Below are 18601 nucleotides of genomic sequence, written 5' to 3'. Positions count from 1 at the left end.
AGCAGGGATCATCCGGATTTGTTGGACGCAGGATGCAGGAAATATAAAATGCATTTTAGACAAGATTTTTATTAAGAGTACCCAAGTTTGCTAATTGTAATGCCCAGGCATAACCTCTGCTTATTTTTTCTTATTATTAGTCCCCTCAGCTTAGTGGTAATGAAAACAAAGCAGCCTTGGCCAGCTGTTTATGTGGAAGGAAATTGCGAGCACAATATGTCTCATCAAAGCAGTGGGCTCTGCTGTATATGGTGTAACTGGACATCCCATCTAGTCAAGAAAACCCAGCTCTGGATGAAGCCAAAAGAAAACACAGGGAATGAGACAAAGCTTATCAGGACCATGAATACCTAAACATTGTAGGCTAAGGGAACCCAAGACCAGCTCAGGATATTTTGATTTCCATTCAGAGCCTGACCCTTCTGTCTGAAGTAGGTCCCAGGCTACTCTGGAAAAGGGGGATTTTTGGCTAGAGGGATTTGGGACACAAATGTCTGAGTCTTCAGCTGTCATAAATCAATACATTTTAATCTATGATAATGTCTGGAACACACTGAGAACATCTTTCTGTGTTTCTGAGCAAGTTTGTTCCAGTTAAGACTGCTTCCAATTTTCATACACAGTCTAAGATGTTCACATCTGAGAGTTTTTCATTTGGAATACAATTTACACAAAAAAAAAATGTTTGAGTGGATTTCTGGAGCATAAGCAGTTTATCAGGAAGTAACAACGGAAAGATTAACTGATAGAGGTGTTTTCCACACTCCCCTCAAAACTGTAGGTTTTTACTCTTCCATCATGTGATGCCCTAAGAAATGAGGCTACACACGTTCATTTAATATTATAGTTCCCTTGTGATATCTTCACTTTCGTTAATGAGGGCAATGTTGCTAACTTGTTAGGAGCCTGAGGACTGTATCAAATTAACATAGCATGGAGGAAGAATTAACAGAGAGGAGCTCCTTGCATGAAATTGAATGAGCTCACTGATGGCCCTTTCTTCAGTCTTTTTTTTTTGTATTACAGACAAAATATTAACAAGGATAATATAGAACACTGTTACTCAGAACTGAGATGCCCTTGTTTTTATTCAATAACCTGAATGATCAAAAGTAATTAATCCTTTGCAATACTAATTATATAATAAAGCAGGCATGATTTGGGTGTTCGACTCTGAGAAAGAACGGGAAGGGGCATGAGTCTTGGTAAAGTTATTGGGGAGAAACAAGAGTGAATAAAATAATCTTTTAGTTTTGCATGATAACTTTTAGTTTTGCATGTGTTTACACATGAGTAAATTGAAAGTCACACTGTTGTCTCAATAGGAGAGTGCTATACTTCTGCTAATGTGAGGAATCAGAATGTGGCTCTTGCCATACTTCATCATAAAGCAAAACCTGGCAAGGGTCAGAGAAAGCAGCAAAGGAATGCAGGACAGAGGAAGCCAGGCAATGGATTAATGAAGTAAGGGGAGTTACAATAGAGGCATCCGTACTATGTTTTCTTTAAAATTTTCCTTTGCAAAACATGGCTGATAAAATACACCCTCTCTGCAGTGAATTTTGTCAGCCATACATATCACTCTTCTACAAGCACAAAAGATACACAGAGAAGTCTGTGAACTGGGAGGGTATGTGAAATATAGAGCCCGTGTAATATTTGTAAAGATCAATTTGCTCCAGCCTTGGCCTTTTAGTGGTTATGGCTTGCTTGTGCAATGCTAGTTCCTAAAAGGGGCTGTAAGCACTCATTGCAGGACATTTGTTTTGCAGTGGCAATGAGGGCAAGGTGCTGCTTCCACACAGCTTTCATTTGTGGTTTCACTATGCAAAGTGGGTGAGTCATTGCTGATAGATCCAAGGAGCTGTAAGCCCAGGCGTGATCAGTGTGCTGACAGCAGCAGACATTCTTCTAGATAATGATTATTGCCAAATATCACATTTTTTTTTTCTCTGGCAGAGTCTTCCTCTCCACTTCTATGATTCTTGAATGCTGGAGGCAAAATTTCCCCTCATCCCCTTGCTTAGGTGCTACATGCGGGGGCATCTTCCCCTGCCTGGTGACAGTTATTAAAACAAGAGGAGCTAATGAGGGACTGAGCCAGTCCACAGAAACCTGCTAATTAACTTTGGGACACACCTAGTTGTATCTTGTAGAGCTAAACAATTTTATCAAAAGATACCCAAGATTAGCATTTTGAGCTAATCTTTTGAGCCAGAGCTCTTTTCCTCTCTGGCTGTAGGTGTACAGGCTGTGCAATGTCTCTGAATTCGGTAAAGAAGCTCTGGCGAGCAGCATTTTTGTACCAGTGGTTAGTTTTGGAAAGCGCATGGTGGCAGCACAAGCGTGGGTTGGCTTTGGCAAGGTGAACGTGTGGGCACTGGTCCCCAGAGGGCACTGCCATCTGCTGCTGGGGGCACTTGGGAGCTTCACTGCTGATTGCCAGCAAGTGGCTACCAAACCTTCGTGGTCAAACCCTGCTTGCTTAAAGACAGCTCACAATCATGGGCCAGATGGACTTGTCTTGTTTCATACAGTTCCAAAGACACAATTTACAAATACAAATATAAAGACTTACAAGTCACATCCTAAACTAAACATAGGTTTGGGGAGTGATGCTCCTGTGGGAAGAAGTGCTAATTAGTGACACCTTCTGCTACAGAGCCCAGTGACAGACAGGTCTTACTGTAAATGAGTGGTTCGTCTGGAAGGACTATGCTCTGGGGAACCTGCAGGAGTCAGACAGATTTAGCTTCACCAGTTGGTAATAATCTGTGGACAATGAACACAGGAGCTAAGATTTGTCAGCTAACAGTACAGACAAAGTTACAATAAGATGTGCTTTGGAAAAATGACTGCAAGGTTTTGTCTTTTTTTTTTTTTTTTTTAAGTGGTACCACAGTCAAGTGACATGCATCCTTCTCTTGGTGGCGCTGGAAGAGAACTGGACAAAAGAATATTCCAGGCTCTGCCACAGACCCTCTATGAGATCGTAGTCAAGTCACTGAGTCTCACTTTATAAGTTGAGGACAGTAATATTTCAGTCTTCTCAATGTCCTTTATCTGTGAGTTTTCTGGCAGGAGCTCTTGATCTGCATTTGCCATCACTAGCCTTCAAGCAGTCAGGAGAAAAAAAGCATTGTCTTCCCTGAAGTTGGAAAGATTTTGTTGAAAATCTCTGGTTAGAACACTTTCAGTTTTCAAGCTGAATCTTGAAATTTGCTAAGAAAATCAGACATTTCAAACAAAATCTTTTTTTTTTTTTTGTCCCCTGGACTCTTAATTTTCTATCAAGAAAAAAAAATCTATCTTGTTATCTGTAATGGCCAAGCCTGGTGGACATATTTCTGGGATGCAAGATTCCTGGATTCAAAAGCAGACAGAGTACAGATTAAAATAGGTTGCCTCTATTTCAGTCAATACCCTGCACCCTCTGCTGTTGGCTGTAACAAGACAGAAGCTCTTTCCTTGATGCTTCCTTTTGAGCAGCTTAGGCAGGGGGTCCCTGCTCCATGGGCTGAAATGTTTCCTTTCCTCTGGCACTCCAGTGAGCTTCCAGCTTTGCATGGGGATCCCAGGCAGATCCCTGCAGCCTGCAGGCTTTCCTAAGTGATGGAGAGCCACACAGCTGGGCCCCCCAGTCCTTCTGCGGCGTCAGCCCCAAAGGATTAAGGTGGTTTGCTCTCGTCTGCTCTGTGAGATGGAAATAACACTTCATCCTCATCTTCCTTTTCCCTTTCCCTTTTGCATTTTTGAAGGATTTGGGCAGTTTCTATCTTCACTGATCTGACTGCATCTAAGTGACAGCCACAGCTCTTGTTTGTCCCTCCCATGCTTGCATGAGCTCAATTCTACAGCTTTTTTTTTGGTTGCTGTTGATGGTTGCCTGATTATGACCTTTTACTAGCTGTTGGGGCCCTGTATTTTCTGTTAAATCCCAATGTACCAGTTTAGGGAAGGAAAGTGCATGTCAAGGAAGCTGTCCAAATTTCTGTAGTGGGAATTTGGGACATTTAGGTCTCGTAGGCATCCTGCTAATGCCAGCAAGACCCAGGAGTCAGTGTGGTCAGGCGGTGGGGAGAATTGTGAAAGGGCAGGAGTGTGGCTGACAGAATGGGTTGCACAGCCCGCTGTAAAGTGAACCCCTGTAAACATGCTCAAGAACCAGGGGGTAACAGTGCCCTGTCCTCATGTGTACTCAAGGTGGCTTCTTGCAGAGCCAGCAAGTGAAGATTGGGAAATTGCTCAGTTCTTCATCCTTTCCTCCTTTCCTAAAACACAGCTATCAAAACCACAAGTGGATGCTTGTATTTTGTGGGATGAGTCTTTATTGAAATACTTGACATTTAGTTCCTCTGCTCATGTAATTTTGTCTTTCAAAGGGACATTATATTTTGCATGGGAGTCCCTTGCTGTGTTCTCTTAGCCATTTTTAAGAAACAGTCCACCATGTAAGTACAACACTCAGGCAAAGGCTCAGGCCTAGGCTGCTGGAGGTCAGCATCACAGCCCCACCTGGGAAGTACTTCTGGTCAACATAGTCTATGATGGTTGTCACAGCCAACATAGTCTCCTCACATGTGGGTTGGATCTGGTCGGGGGGCAGAACAAATCCATGAGTACCCTTGTCTCGCAGTTCAAATGTGTAGGAGAAAGGAATGCCAATCATGTGAGCCCAGTCGCGTGAGGAGCCCGAGTTACTGTCTGTGAATTTAAAAATAGAGGGGAGATATTTGTATTAAGCACGGTTCTTTGAAAATGCTTCCTGGTATAGTTAATACAAGATTATACCAGAATCTCTGAACTAAGTAGTAACCATCTATCACTGTGACATGGACAGCAGAGTTTCTAGGTGCTGCAATTCTTAATTATACTAAAAGTCTTCCATGGACTTTCCTAAGTAAAACAATTCTTCATAAGATGGTACTGTACAATAACAGGAGATGAGTTGCAGGGATTCTGTGGTTTTAGCATTTTACTGCTGATTAGTGGGGAGTACAAGATGGACTGGCCATTTGTCTGTTCTGGTATTTCATTTCCTACATTGACACTGCCTGGAATTTCTTTGTATATTTGTTTTTAAGCATAATTTTGGTCAAGTCTGAAAAATTTATGGCTACTCCCTATATCACTGTTCATCTGCCTCATGGATCTTTTTTCTTACCTGTTCACTATAAGTACAAACCCTGGCAAAGTGCAGTCCTAAGCATGACAAGTTACCTTATATTTACACTGCATTGCCCATGCAGTAGTTGACTCGTGTGACTCCCGGACTGGCACAGACAGACACTGTGAATCTGCAAAACCATATGGGTGCTGGAGCCAACTACTTATTGTCCTGAGTGACTAGCCTGTCTTACTGCTTACTGCGAAAAGGTTGGGTTTACCAGGCAGTCTGTAGGACCCTCTAGTCCTCTGTGTGAAGGCTGTCAACTAGTGTCAGCCGTGATGGTGTGTTCATGATGTGGCTGTCCAGTCTATTAGGAATAAGGCTGAAACCAACATGTTTCACGCAGAACTGCAAGCAGCTGCCATCTGATAATATCTGATGGAGTAACCGTAGACCTGATTGGGATTTTAATTTTTGCTTAACTCCAGTGAGGACAAATAGGAGTTTTGCTGCTGACTTCAGCAGGGTCAGGATGATCTATCGCCAATCTCCTTCTGTTCCCTGTGATGTATCTGTAAGGAATTCATGTAGGAACTAGCTTCTGATCAATGCTTCCTTCCTTCCCGCAGTCAGCTTTATAATGTACAGTGTTATCTTGTATTCAAATGACTGCTGCTTAGATGTTCCACCAAACCAGCTCATTAAATATTACTCAAAGAGGAAACTCAGCAGAACAGTACTTACTGATGCCTGTGACACAAGAATGACTGTCTTCTTTGCAAAACAAAGCAATCAAAGGGAAACACAAAGAAACTCACATAAAATTAAAGAGGTTGATCCTACTTCATAGCTGGTCCCATACTTTCCCATCAGGGCAGCAGCTGCTTGCTCTGCAACATGCATCTGTAAGTTCAAAATAGGAACAGCATTGTCATCAGTGCCAGTACATTTGGCAATTATTTTGAGTGGACCAAAATTTTTGTCTCTTTCTGTTTTACGTTTACATATGATCACCTTTAAGTTTTTATATTATTAGTTCAGGACTTTAGAAAAACCCATTACAAATATTTGGTCAAATTGTTCTCGATTTTTAAAATGCAAATTATGTAAAAATTTTAAAAATTACTCTGCTATTAGGTAGAGAAGATATTTGCTTTGTTGTATAGTTGGAGGGCTGTATTTTGAAGAATTAGAGTCTATGCTGTATAGCATACCGGTACTGAGTACAGCAGTGACTGGTCTCTTACACTTGTTTTGCCATAGACTCTGTATCTCACCATCTTTACAAACTGAGCAACAGACAAACTAAATGACTTCTCCAATGACTTATATGAAGTCTGAACCCAAGCCTGTCATGCTAGTGCTCTAGCCACTGGAATGTTCATAAATACACATGTTAATGAACTCAGATTAGAACACTCAGAAACTGAGGGGACAAGTAACCAAGAAGTAGGGCCTACTTTGCTCACATTCTCCTAGTGAGCACATTTGGAGTACCCTTTCTGGACGCGATCATGACAACCATGTGTGTATAATGTGCTAGCATCCTAAAGTGCAAATGCATTCTTGTATGCAGCAAGAACTTGGTGCTGTTCTACGCTTACCACGCATTGCAGTAACCCTGTCTGTAATAGTTTATTTTTTCTGATTTAAAATGAAGGATTAGGATTAATTCTGAGGCAAATAAACCTTGCTGATACTGCACAGAGCAGCAGTAACTCTGATAACCAAGCCCAGCTCCTCTGAAGGAAAGGCAAGAGGGCAAATGGAGTTGTGTCACATCCTGCTGCCTGTAATTGTTCTCCACAAGTGTAGAAGATGAATGTTTTGCCCTACCAGTTCTTCACTGTTACTTGGAGGTGTAGTTGTGGAACCATATGGAGTGAGGATGTACTGTCCGTAGGAATGAATTGTTAAATAGCACAAAATGTCGCTCTTCTTCCTTTCAATAAACTGAGCCACAGCTCTTGTCTCAGGCTCTGATTCTGGTCCAGATCCACAGAAGATTTCACTGCTGCAGTTATAAGAAACACCAATACCTGGAGAGGAATACAAAAAGTGAATCAAAGGAGAGATATATAAATGCTAGTTCAGAGGGAACAGGGAAATTCACCTTGTGTGTTAAGGTGTATGTTTACATGGACAGTGAGACTAGACAGCTCAGTGGGACTTTTACATTTTACTCTGTTGGTAGCAACTAAAATTTGCTACAAGACTGAAATATTTAATGCACATTTACAGACTGGCTGTAATGCAGACACTGCAACACCACCACAGTGTACCACCTGCCAAGGAAGCTTTGGAGGCTCCTTGAAATTCATGGCAAACACAAATACTGGCTGTTATGTGACTAACTCCTAACGTTGCTGCCTAGAGCTGATGCTTGCTCCTGCAGTGAATTAAAGGTATAGTTATATAAGCAGGACTTTTCTGCTGCAAAAATAAATGCCAATTGAAAGTCAATGACTTAATGTTTTTACAAACCAGGTTTTTATTGTTGTCTTGATGACAACAAGATGAGTATTCCTTTCTTATAGGACTTCATCTTATTTCAGAGACTAGTTACTGATCTTGCTTTACATTTGTGTTGCTGATCCGGAATACTTGGAACTTACTGCCCCACGAGGAATTAAAGTTTCGGTTCAGATCTGTCCCGTAGCAGGTGCCATTCATATATGGAGAACGGTTTTTCCTCCACAAACGATCCTAAACAAAAGTAGCTTGAGTTACATAATAACAACTCAGTGATCCATAAAGCCTACTGAGAATATTTCAGTAATACTCAACTGCTTCCATGCAGTGTTGGACTCCTAAGAAAGACTTGGCATTGCGAGGGATGCCTCTGTGTCAGGATGAGAGTTGCTGAAGACCAACATTTTGCATTCTCCTCCATATCAGAAAAGGAAGATAGCCCAATATTTGACCAATTCTCCTGCTGTCTCATGCTCCAAAGGTGCTTAATGCCATCTGCTACATCTTTTGCTAAGAATGACTGACTCCTCCAGACATGCTTAACTCCATCAACCAAGCCTTGAGCTGTTAGCAGGGAAGTAAGTGCATCCCCAGAAACTCAAAAGCAATTGATCCTGTGGATTTGTCCTTCTCTTTTCCCAAGGCTGATTACATTTGCTAGGAAATTTTAGCCCTGTAATCTGAAATGACTGCTGATTTACCAGAAGAAACAAAACCTCTCTGCGATGAGAGGATTTGTGTAATGATTCTGTTACTGTTCTCTGTTTAAATATAATTGCTATGATTGTATATAAAATTAAGAAAACATGCTGTGCACGTCTAACTTTCAATCTAATTCCTGGATTTTCACTACGTACTTTTTCCCAGGAATAGATGTAGCCATCAATATTAAAGACTGGCAAGACATAGAGGTCCAAATTCTTCAGAAATCTGCTTATCTTTGGGTCAGATTTGTAATTTTGAAGAATCTGAAAAGAAAAAGTACAGAGAAGTGAGCAGAGAATCTAGTGGTAATCACTGGAAAGAGCTAGTTTAGAACTATCATCAGGGGATCACTCACTCCTGGATAACCCCGTGGTATCCAAGATCTACTTAATCCCCAGATATGTTGAGTTATCCACCTTTTGCCATTAACAAAGTGACAGTGTATTCAGATACAGTGTACTTCATATGGATACAGTCTTGCAGGTGTGAAAGCTGCATGGTAGTGTACCTGTATGCCAGGTACTTTCAGTACATGTGGAACATTGCTATCCCGTATCTTAGAGTTGCTTTATTCCAGAGGGACTGCGGCTTTGTGATGCAGAGAGGCTTGATTCAAAAGCCAGTGTGGGAAACTGAGAGATTGCTGTCGAGTTCAGTGGCTTTGGAATCAGTTCAGGTGAAGGAAATGATACAGATATTGTCCCATATCTCATCTCAAACTGTGATTTGGACTTAAGTCTCTGCAGTTATCTCTACTGTGTACTAATTTTGAAAATAATATTTTAACAGCAAAAGCATAATGCTTGGTACCATGATAGAGAAGAGAACTGAAGCATCCAAAGTGGTGTGTTTTTTTAATTATGTAAGTGGAAATGTGAGGACTCACTTCTTTTACAAACCACTGGCAGAAGGCTGGAGAGATCCATTCTCTGGCATGAATCCCACAGTCCATCCAAATGATCTTTTTGGTTTTGTCTGATGGTTGACTGATCTGAGAGAGTGTAAAAATGATCATTTGGAAAACTGTTACTTACAATAAAATAGCCTAGCGTAATACAGAAATAAAAGGATGTGCCTTAATATGCTGTTGAGCCATCTGAGATTATTATTATTGTTACAGACATCATTATGACAAGCTCTCCTTCCTAATAACCCCATCTCTAGCGTGGCAGGGCAAGAATCTTAAAGTGTCTGTTGAGCAGGAGCGTCCATAAAACAATTTATTTGTTTTAGTCATTGACAGGACTGGTTGTTCTTACTTTGAGATTCTTTTTTTTTTTTTTAGAAGAGGAAGCACAAAAAGGAAGGGAATCTAATTTTACTCAGTAATAGGAACAAAATAGACAATAACTAACCCAGTTATTAAGACTATGGTTTTTACTAGATCATCTAATAAAAAATGGCATGGAAAACTCCTTGCAGAAAGGCTATTTGCTGTAAAAAGTAATAAAACCAACAAAACAAAACTCTTTATCCTCACACACAGCTGTTGCCGAGCTAGTTTCAGTTTGATTTGTGTTCCTAAACAAGACTTCAGTTAAATTTGTTGTTTTCACTGCATAATAGCAATAGCAAGGTTATGGTGATAGTGTATATGAAAGTTGACAAATCTTACTATACTGTAGAGGAGTAAAATAATCTCTTGTTATTGCAGTGAATTCGGATGAGCACTGTCTTAGGGAAGATCTGAATCCTGCCTTCTGTGTACTTTTTTTTGTGAATATACCTTTTATTTGTTTTAAGAAAGTTCCTCTCTTACCTGCAGATAATACATTGTTTGATTCTCGATTGTCTTCCCCAGGTAGTGCTGAGTCACCAGCTCACTGTTACTCTTCTGGATCTGAGTCATCCATTGATAAATCTGAAATAGTCACAGAGAATTATTGGTCAAAAGTGGGAGTTTCCTTCTCTTCCCTGCCTCCATTTCCAGATTAAAGCATTTTCTTTTGCTTAGATGAGCAACATTTTCCTCAGAGCTTATTTCAATCTGTGATATCACAACACTCATGGAAGGCCTTTCACTTGCCTCTGAGCAAAGGCATGGCCATGTCTCACCGGATGTTAAAAGATAACATCAGTGCAATACAACACGGAGAGTCTATTCTGGATCTCATTCAGTGTGCCTGTTCTTTTGGGCATCTTTCTGTTGACTTCACCAGACATAGAGCCACACCATCACATCTTCAAAACAGTATTACAGTCTCTTCCCTGTCAGTACTAGTTTTCCATATCTGATTTCAGCAGCAGTCATCCGCAATGGGTAGCTCAAACAAAATATACATGAGGATTGACTCTGTTCTTTCACTCTTATTATGTGGCTAGGAGGAAGAATACCACCATGCTCTGCCTTTGTCCAGGCTTACCCAATGGGCTGTGAAACATAGCACCAAGAAGTCTTCACTAGACACCCTCATTACATTATTCTCTCCTGAAGTGGCAATAACTTGTCCTTAAATGACTTCTTTCTATGGGTCTCCCACTGTTCACCTCTTCTTCTTCACTGGGATTCCAGAGACTGCAATAGTCATTGCACTTCACATTTGGCTCAGCATCAAACATACTGGGGCTTAAATGAATAAATAATAGATACAATGATAAAGCGTAATAGGATAGAAGGGTAGCAAACCAACCAACTGAACCCCAGAATATTATTTGCAAAACAGTATGGCTGCTTCACACAGAACATTCAGGTTTTGTTCAGGGAAGAATTGAGGATTTAATCAAAATCAATGGGAAACTCATGTTCAATTCAACCAGGCCAAGATTCTTGTCAAAGAGTAAGGACTGATCCTGCAGAGAAGAAAGCCAGAAAGAGCTCCACTGATTTCAGCTGAGCTTTCTGCAAGCACAGAGTTGCTTGCTGTGGTGTTTACAAAATAGCAGCAACAATAAAGCAAGCAGACTTGAGTTCCTCTTTACCTCTTTCATTGGATGATATTGGGTGTAGACATAACCCTCTGGGACCTGCCTCTGGCTGCTCCTCTCCCTTAGCATGCTCTGATCCACAAGTTCCTGCACATCAGGTATTAGGACTCTGAAGGGAGGGGGAAGGAGGAGATAGAAAAGAAAACAATCCCTAACAATTACTGCAGAACTATTGTGGTGCGTACATTGCTTACATCAACAAATGAAAGGATTTAGCCCCTTCTGTTGTAGACTACCTGGCAAATTAATCACCATCAGCATAATGCTTACTTTCATGTAAGAGAAAGTTCAAAGTACTGAGATTTTCACTGGGTTTTAACAATAAAGTAATAATTTTACCACAATTTTTTTTAAGATTGACAGTTTTCTATATATAAAAAAAAATTCAATATCTTTATTTTCTTAATCACTTTTACTTTTTGGCAAAACTCTAAAATACTACCTTTAGGGAATAGGAGGGAAAGGTGAAAAATTTAAGATTAATGTTTCATTGTATTTTATGGAGACATTTTCAATTTGCAAAGACTTCACAGAAGTATTCATTGCAATTTGCAAAAATCAGAGCAAACCTCCTCTTTCCTTCAAAAAGCTCTTCTTGCTTCTCAGCTACAAATTAATTCAGAAATTAGTATAGCACAGGTGTGATTCCATGATCCAGCGAGTCAATAAAACCTTTTCCTTGGCTTCAGAGGACTTTGGATCATACACTCTGCCTTCTCACTGCAATCAGCTTCTTGTCACACTGGTACAGATCTGTGCCCATTGTAAATGTTTCCGATAAGACAATTGCCAAGGTAGCTTAAATACCGTTGATTTCAAACACTGGAAGTGCTAATAGGTTGTGCTGCTGACAGTAGCTCTGATCGGCATTTCTGGAAACTGCACATAAGAAACTTTTAAGAGTAGTTACAGCTGACTTTCACTCTAAGCTTTGATGTTTATTCACATCTGAACTTCAAACTAAAATGTAGGCAGTGCAAATTCCCATGAACTGAAACCACACACGCAAACTGCCTTATCAGAGCTCTGGAGAATTGAAATCCTAGAGTCTGACACAGTCAGAATATTGATGTCCTGATTATAATTTGTCATTTATGTCTCTATCATTATATACCTAACTGTCATGTTCCCTTCCTTGCATGTCAACTGCCTTCTAAGAGGTGGTTCCTGCTTTGAATCTGTTATAGGAATTTTAACTCTAACATTGCTGTGCTCAACCTCTTTGCAATACAAAGCCAAAATTTCAGCTTGAATATTAAATTACCCACCTCTTTCTTTAGGACCCTACACAAGCTGGATACAGTTGCGGCCCCAATCCAAGGGAAAAAAAAAAATTAAGCTGCTAGCTTCAGTTTAGTCTTTAAATTTCCAATAGAATCAGTTGAAACCATTAGAAAATGAAGAGCCTTGATGTAAGTAAGAGGTTAAATATCTTCTGGAAAGTGGTCTATGTCTTTAATATCTAAACTTTATGCTAGATTATTCATACTGGCTCCCAGTTCGTCTCTCTCCATCTCTGGTTGTCAGGGCATCACACCTCCAAAAAATAATTTGTCAGGCAACATGCAGGATGTCAAGATTGGCTTTAACTCTAAACAGCTTTGAAGTGTTACCAATCTTCCTTTAACTTATCTTTGATTGGTAGATGTCAGTGTATGTCTGTAGGCCATTTGTCACCAGTCCAGAATGACTACAGGATTGTCTATATGAAATACAGCTACCTACTCATTACCTGAAGAAGTCAATTCCAAATGGGAATGCTGCTGTGTGAGGAATAGATCTTATTTAATCCCATTTGGCTTTGTAAACATTCTTTGTATCTGTATTAGATCTTCTGGTTGGAAGTAGAAGCATGGCAGCGAAGATGTGTGGCTGGGTAGGTGTGAGTAAAGCATCATAGGGCACGTGCAGCTTGTGTCTCCCAATTGTGTGCACAGTGGGGACCTGCGACCAGGACATTTGTCCCAGGCTGGGATGTCTCTGTTTAGCTGGATGATGCCAGGAAATTCTCACCAGCCTGGCAGGGAGAATAGGAGTAGGATACTGCAGCTTTGAAGAAACTGGCTGAGTATTCACTTTGAAAGGGCTCTTCTCCAAACCATAGGAGCAACAAAAGACAGGGAAGGGAAAAAGAGCTAGAGAGACTGCTTCTCTGCAGTGACACTGATTAAACCTTTGAGCTCTCCAAAACGAGGAGGACCCTGTGTTCAATTATCCATGCTTTCCAAGAGCAAAACATGCTCCTATAAGTAGTGGTTGTACCAAGCTTGGCTTCCTGACTTTAGTCTAAGAAAGTGAGTCATACATCTGAGCACCATCCTCTGCCACTGAGAAGGCAATAGCAGGAAACAAAACAGATTAGGCTGTCTCAGATCCCAGCTCCAAATTCACGGTCCAGGCTGGTTGGAAGGTGAATAAAGAGGGCATATGGGAATGTGCTTTTAAAACTCAAAGGTATGTATAGCATCTCTGCATTGGGCAGGTCAAGATAGGTTGGAGACATCTGGAACAAAGGTTGGGTCCTAATATAAGTACTTGCTGACTGTTCATCAAACAGGGCAAGATCCTTTTGTGATAGCAAGGAAGATTATTAGAGCCAGCCTTTCCCTTCAGGAAATTAGAGGTCGTACTTGTAAGAGATCATGTGCTGATCTAAGCTGTCTTTCACCTCTTGTACCAAAGGGGCTGGGACTCTTATGTGCAGGTCTTTTCCAGCCCAGATATCTTCAGGCAACAGAGGCCTCCACAAATCCAGCTGTGCAGAGAAGAAAGAAATGCACAAATCAAGCTCTGTTTTCAGAATAAGAAAATATTTTTAAGATAGAGCAGCTGCATATCAGTAAATGGAAGAAGTTTTCCTTCAAATTCTCCCCTTAACTATTCTCCAACTGTCTGTTCATAGAACACGCAGCACAGGCTTAGTGTTTCCATTGGCTCAGGCACCACTGATAAGGAGCAGCACCTTCACAGAGCCGTGCAAGGAAACTAACTTCTTCCCATAAATTCCTTCAGGTAGTGAAAGGGCAATTCCACTCCACACTAAGAAAAAAGAGTAAGCTAAAGCTTGTTCAAGTTTACTTTAACCTTCATTCCTGTCCAAAGTTACATGCAAATCTGTTTTACAACTCAAGACCCCACTCCACTTTTTGGGCACACATGATTATTCATGCTCACCAGTAAAGTGCTGCAAAGATGCTGAAGATGCTGGACTTGCTGAGATGTTTCTGGCACAATATGCAAAACTTGATCCCTGGAAATTCAGCAGAGAAACAAGATCAGTTTTAATGTCTGTTAAAGTATCCATGATTTCATAAATCAAAAGGAGATATTTTGTTATGTAGAAGGAAGACAGAGCTTGTAAATGAGTGCTATTCTAACAAAAACATGTCTGAGTGGTGAATTCCTGGAATATTTTGGCTACAAATAGGACTAAGTGATGCAGGTTTTCTGTTGCTAGAGCGTTAGGTTAGCTCTGCTTCCTTGCCAGTGGCAATACTTTATTCACCCTACCAGCCTCACTGAAGCCAACGGCTTGCATGAGTGCTGGTGTGTGATTCTTTCTTTGCAGGACCAGGGCCAAAATGAGATCATTTATAATATGAAATAATCTATTTACTTGATAAGATGTCACTTTTTTTTCTCTTCTGTTTGGGAATTATTCAATTATTCCAGATAGACGTGGTGCTTTGCTGATCTATTTCAGCATGCAGAAACATTAGATAGCCATGATAAATGAACATTGCTAAGAGCTTGAGATGTTCACAAACTACTTGTCATGAGAATAGCCAATTTATTCCATAAATAGTGAATAGTGTGGTCTCCAGAACTGCATATTCTTACTCAATTCACAGGGAATCAAGAATTTCTAGTACAAGATCTATCATTCATATTTCTAGAAAAGACACACAGATCCAGTGTCTGAATATATATTTTCATGAGGCCCCATGAAAATTTCATTTACTACAGGCTTAATCTGAAAAAAATACTGAAAGTTTACAAAGAACAAATTAAAATGGTTGGAAATGCAGAAAAAGCAAATCTGTATGTTTTATTAAAAAACCCTTTGTAATTATTTTTCTAATTTGTTTTCTGTGTTTGTTCAGATCAGCTTTCCAAGACTGATAGCAAGTGTGACATTTCTAATGAAAGGGTTTCATAACGAGGAGTGGATTTTGACAACTACATTACATTACTCAAAGGTGAGATAGCAGTTATCCACTACTGATGTGATAGAATGGGGAACCTGAGAAATGTTCGTATTTGTTATCAACCAACAACTACTGCTTCACAGTCTACTTCAGTGACTTCAGTGGTCCTTGGAGCCTTTACAGGACAAGTACAAAAAAAAGAACATTTTACATTTTAAAGCTTTTGTAACAGAAATTCTTGTTGCAAAAGCCTTGCATGGCTTTTTACCAAAGCCATGGTCATTATGGTCATCAATATAATATGCTCGCATCATCTGAATTACAACTGCTATCATTTGTGCTTCCACACACAAATGTACAATTATCAGCTTAATACACATGCAAATAGAATTCACTATTCGTTCACATTATCTACCAAAAAATAGGGGGGTTTCAGTTTTTTTACATGTCTCTCGAAAATATCACCTTTGCTGATAGAGAAACAGAACTTCATAGTTAAAATGGGCTGTTTACTACAGGTTGAGGAGATGCTGTTAGTGTATAGGACCCTTATCTATGGAGCAAAATGATTACATTTGCATTGCTGACAATTTGGTACAACAGCTATGATATCTTTGTAATAGAACCTTGTAGATGCAGGATAAACATCTTTGCTAGGAGAATAAAAATCTCAGCTGCAGTTCAGAGTTTATTCTCTGTAAATGCCTCGGCTTGCTTTGCTCTTTGTCTGTCAGAAAGGGAAACAATATCCTGTAATATCTTTCCATCCTCATTGACATTATGTCTTAATTACAGCAAATGAAAGAAATGCCAGACAGTCAGATTGCTGCCAGATGGCCAGCTCTTATTTACTGATAAACCTTTTACAATAGCCAGTGTGGAGACAAATAATTTTTTTATAGTAAACTAAGATTAGAAGGCACACTCTCATTTATGATTATGGACTAGGATTCTCAGTGGAGAAGTGCAAAGTCAGCCCATGTGATCACGTGAGAACAGCAGTTTTTTAAATGCTACAGTTAAGCTTTCTTACCAAATTAAATGATTGTTCTCAGCACAAGCTGCATTTCCTTGGAAGCTCATAGATCGGATATTTCATTTAAATTGTTGAACAGAGCAAATGACAATAAAAATGGGCTTTACTAGTCATTTCATCTTTGTGCAGGTGCTACCCACCCAATGTCACACTGACCATTCTATTAAGCGTGTTTTTAAATCCTGTGCAAGTTCTTGACAGGTTCAGTCCTGGAGAGCAATTAGGAACAAAAATGAACACTACATTTCCAAGGGTCTGTTGAATTCTGCCCAGTGAAACTGACAGGCCATGACTGCATCCCTGATACAAATATAAAGACTAAATATTGTCCAAGGCAAGTAACACATCTTAAAGAGAGAAGTAGTGACTCTGTATGCTCTGCCAGGAGCTTTGTCAGGAGAGTTGTCGAACAGGTGTGCAATGAAGGAACTTACTTACAGTAGGTATTGCTCAGTTTTCTCTCCTTTTTAAAACTATATTCTGGGCATATAATTAGTCTAGAGGCATTCAGCACTGGGCTACTTTCTCTGTTTACTTTAGAAAATTCCATGTATAAAGTTATATGTGGATAGCTGGCCTCCACACTATATTTGTGCCCCTCCTGCAAATCCCAGCTGCTGTAAAGGCAGAGTGAGCAATCATTCCTTGTAAAGTTGAGGGCAAATGAAACAAAATAGTTTAGATGGGCAAACAGCATAGTTTTGTATCACTCATTTTCTTACAAAGCAGAACTGAAAATGGAGAATACAGCAAAACTAAACATTTCATACTTTTAAAAAACATTAATCAGTAATAAAAAATGTGATAATCTAATTCTCTGAACATCTTGGGGTGAAGGTTGTCTGGATCAACTCCTTTAGGGACTTTTTTTTTGTTATTGTTACAGAATTCCAACAGCAGTTCAGTATCTGAGCTGTTTTTGAGACACTATCTTTTTCACATAACCTCAGCTGTCTTTTATTAATGGATATAATTTTGCTCAGTTATCCCCCCTGCTTTATACTCAGAAAAGGCATTTTATTCCTATACCATCTCATTTCAAAGTTTGTTATGGAAGAGGCTAAGCCAAATGAATTTCAGCTAATGGAAGCAGAGCATCCTGAGGTGCATTTGAACGGCATTCTGTGTCTCCTACAGCTGCAGCCATATCTTTATATATATCACTCTTTGTTCATTTCCCATCTTTATGTTTTGTTTCCAAATCTTACAAGTCTATGCCTTAGTAACCCTGTCTCCAGGTTTTCAGTTCATTATTGTTATTATTATTCTTACACAGTTCCCGGGAATTTCACTGCATGCACAATTCTTCATGATACCCTATTCGCACTCACCCATCATATTGCAATTTCAAGCTGAGTTTTCCAGGAATTAGCATCCCCAGAGAAAAGCTAATCCCAAGAAAAAGCCACATCTTTGTGCAAAGAATCCAGCCCCAACAGTGCAGGACTAGATAGGAGGATAGATCTGGACTGAACACTTTATTTGTACAATTATAATATATAACCAGACTTGTCCTGCAAGGGAACCTGCCTTTGTTGAATCATTAACTTCACTTTTAAATAGTTCTACTTTTTCTTAATTCTTCAGGCTCTCTGTTCCACACCCTAAAACACACACACACAGAAATAGCAACATTCTCACTGACGCACTTCTTCTAAGATGTAAGAAGATTTTTCTATATGACACCTTGAAATCTTTGAAAGTGTTATGTGATAAAGTTGGTAGTCATTGGAGAAAGTATTACCTGCAAGGTCCAAGATTAGCTTATAAAAATCATAGGGATGGGAAGAACAAGAGAACACTGGTAAAGCAAGCTCCATCCTTGCTCTCTTCTTTCCTGTGTTTATGTCTTTGTGCAGTACTTCTTTGACCTCTTAACTGCAATTGTGTCACTTGCCTAGCCAAAAAGAGGACATGAAAGAAACAACTAACATTGTTGTAAAAGGGAAAGATGGGGACATCAGAGTCTCATCAAAACCACTTTCAGTTGGACCAGACGAGTCTCTGGCCACAGACTATCAACTTTACACTGTCATAACAGTGTTTTTGTTATATACTCAAAACAGTGGTCTGGTTACTATCTGGAATATTTATTTTCTTGCTTAGTTCATATATCAAGAGTAAATAGCTGAATTCCTTCCTTAATAGACTACAGTTAGACATATATCACAGTTCTTCCAAAAGAAATTGTTTCACTGAGCTTAT

The 18601-nt window shown here is 39.8% G+C and overlaps 1 protein-coding gene across 1 annotated transcript; it reads right to left on the bottom strand.

The window, feature by feature from the left end:
• Nucleotides 1-4335: 4335 nt before the first annotated feature.
• On the bottom strand, nucleotides 4336-17807 carry CPO (carboxypeptidase O). Its single transcript, XM_010115751.2, has 11 exons — nucleotides 17728-17807; nucleotides 14387-14462; nucleotides 13843-13967; nucleotides 11207-11321; nucleotides 10047-10148; nucleotides 9174-9278; nucleotides 8440-8550; nucleotides 7726-7816; nucleotides 6947-7149; nucleotides 5929-6013; nucleotides 4336-4704 (listed from the first exon to the last, which is right to left on the bottom strand). Exons 1-11 carry the CDS (start codon nucleotides 17805-17807, stop codon nucleotides 4433-4435), a joined length of 1365 nt encoding a protein of 454 aa, XP_010114053.1. The 3' UTR covers nucleotides 4336-4432.
• Nucleotides 17808-18601: the final 794 nt, after the last annotated feature.

Source organism: Chlamydotis macqueenii, chromosome 6 (assembly GCF_036417535.1).
Source record: "Chlamydotis macqueenii isolate bChlMac1 chromosome 6, bChlMac1.mat, whole genome shotgun sequence".
Taxonomy (NCBI): Eukaryota; Metazoa; Chordata; class Aves; order Otidiformes; family Otididae; genus Chlamydotis; species Chlamydotis macqueenii.
The sequence above is the reverse complement of the archived record's forward strand: the minus strand, read 5'-3'. Positions and strand labels throughout refer to the sequence as shown.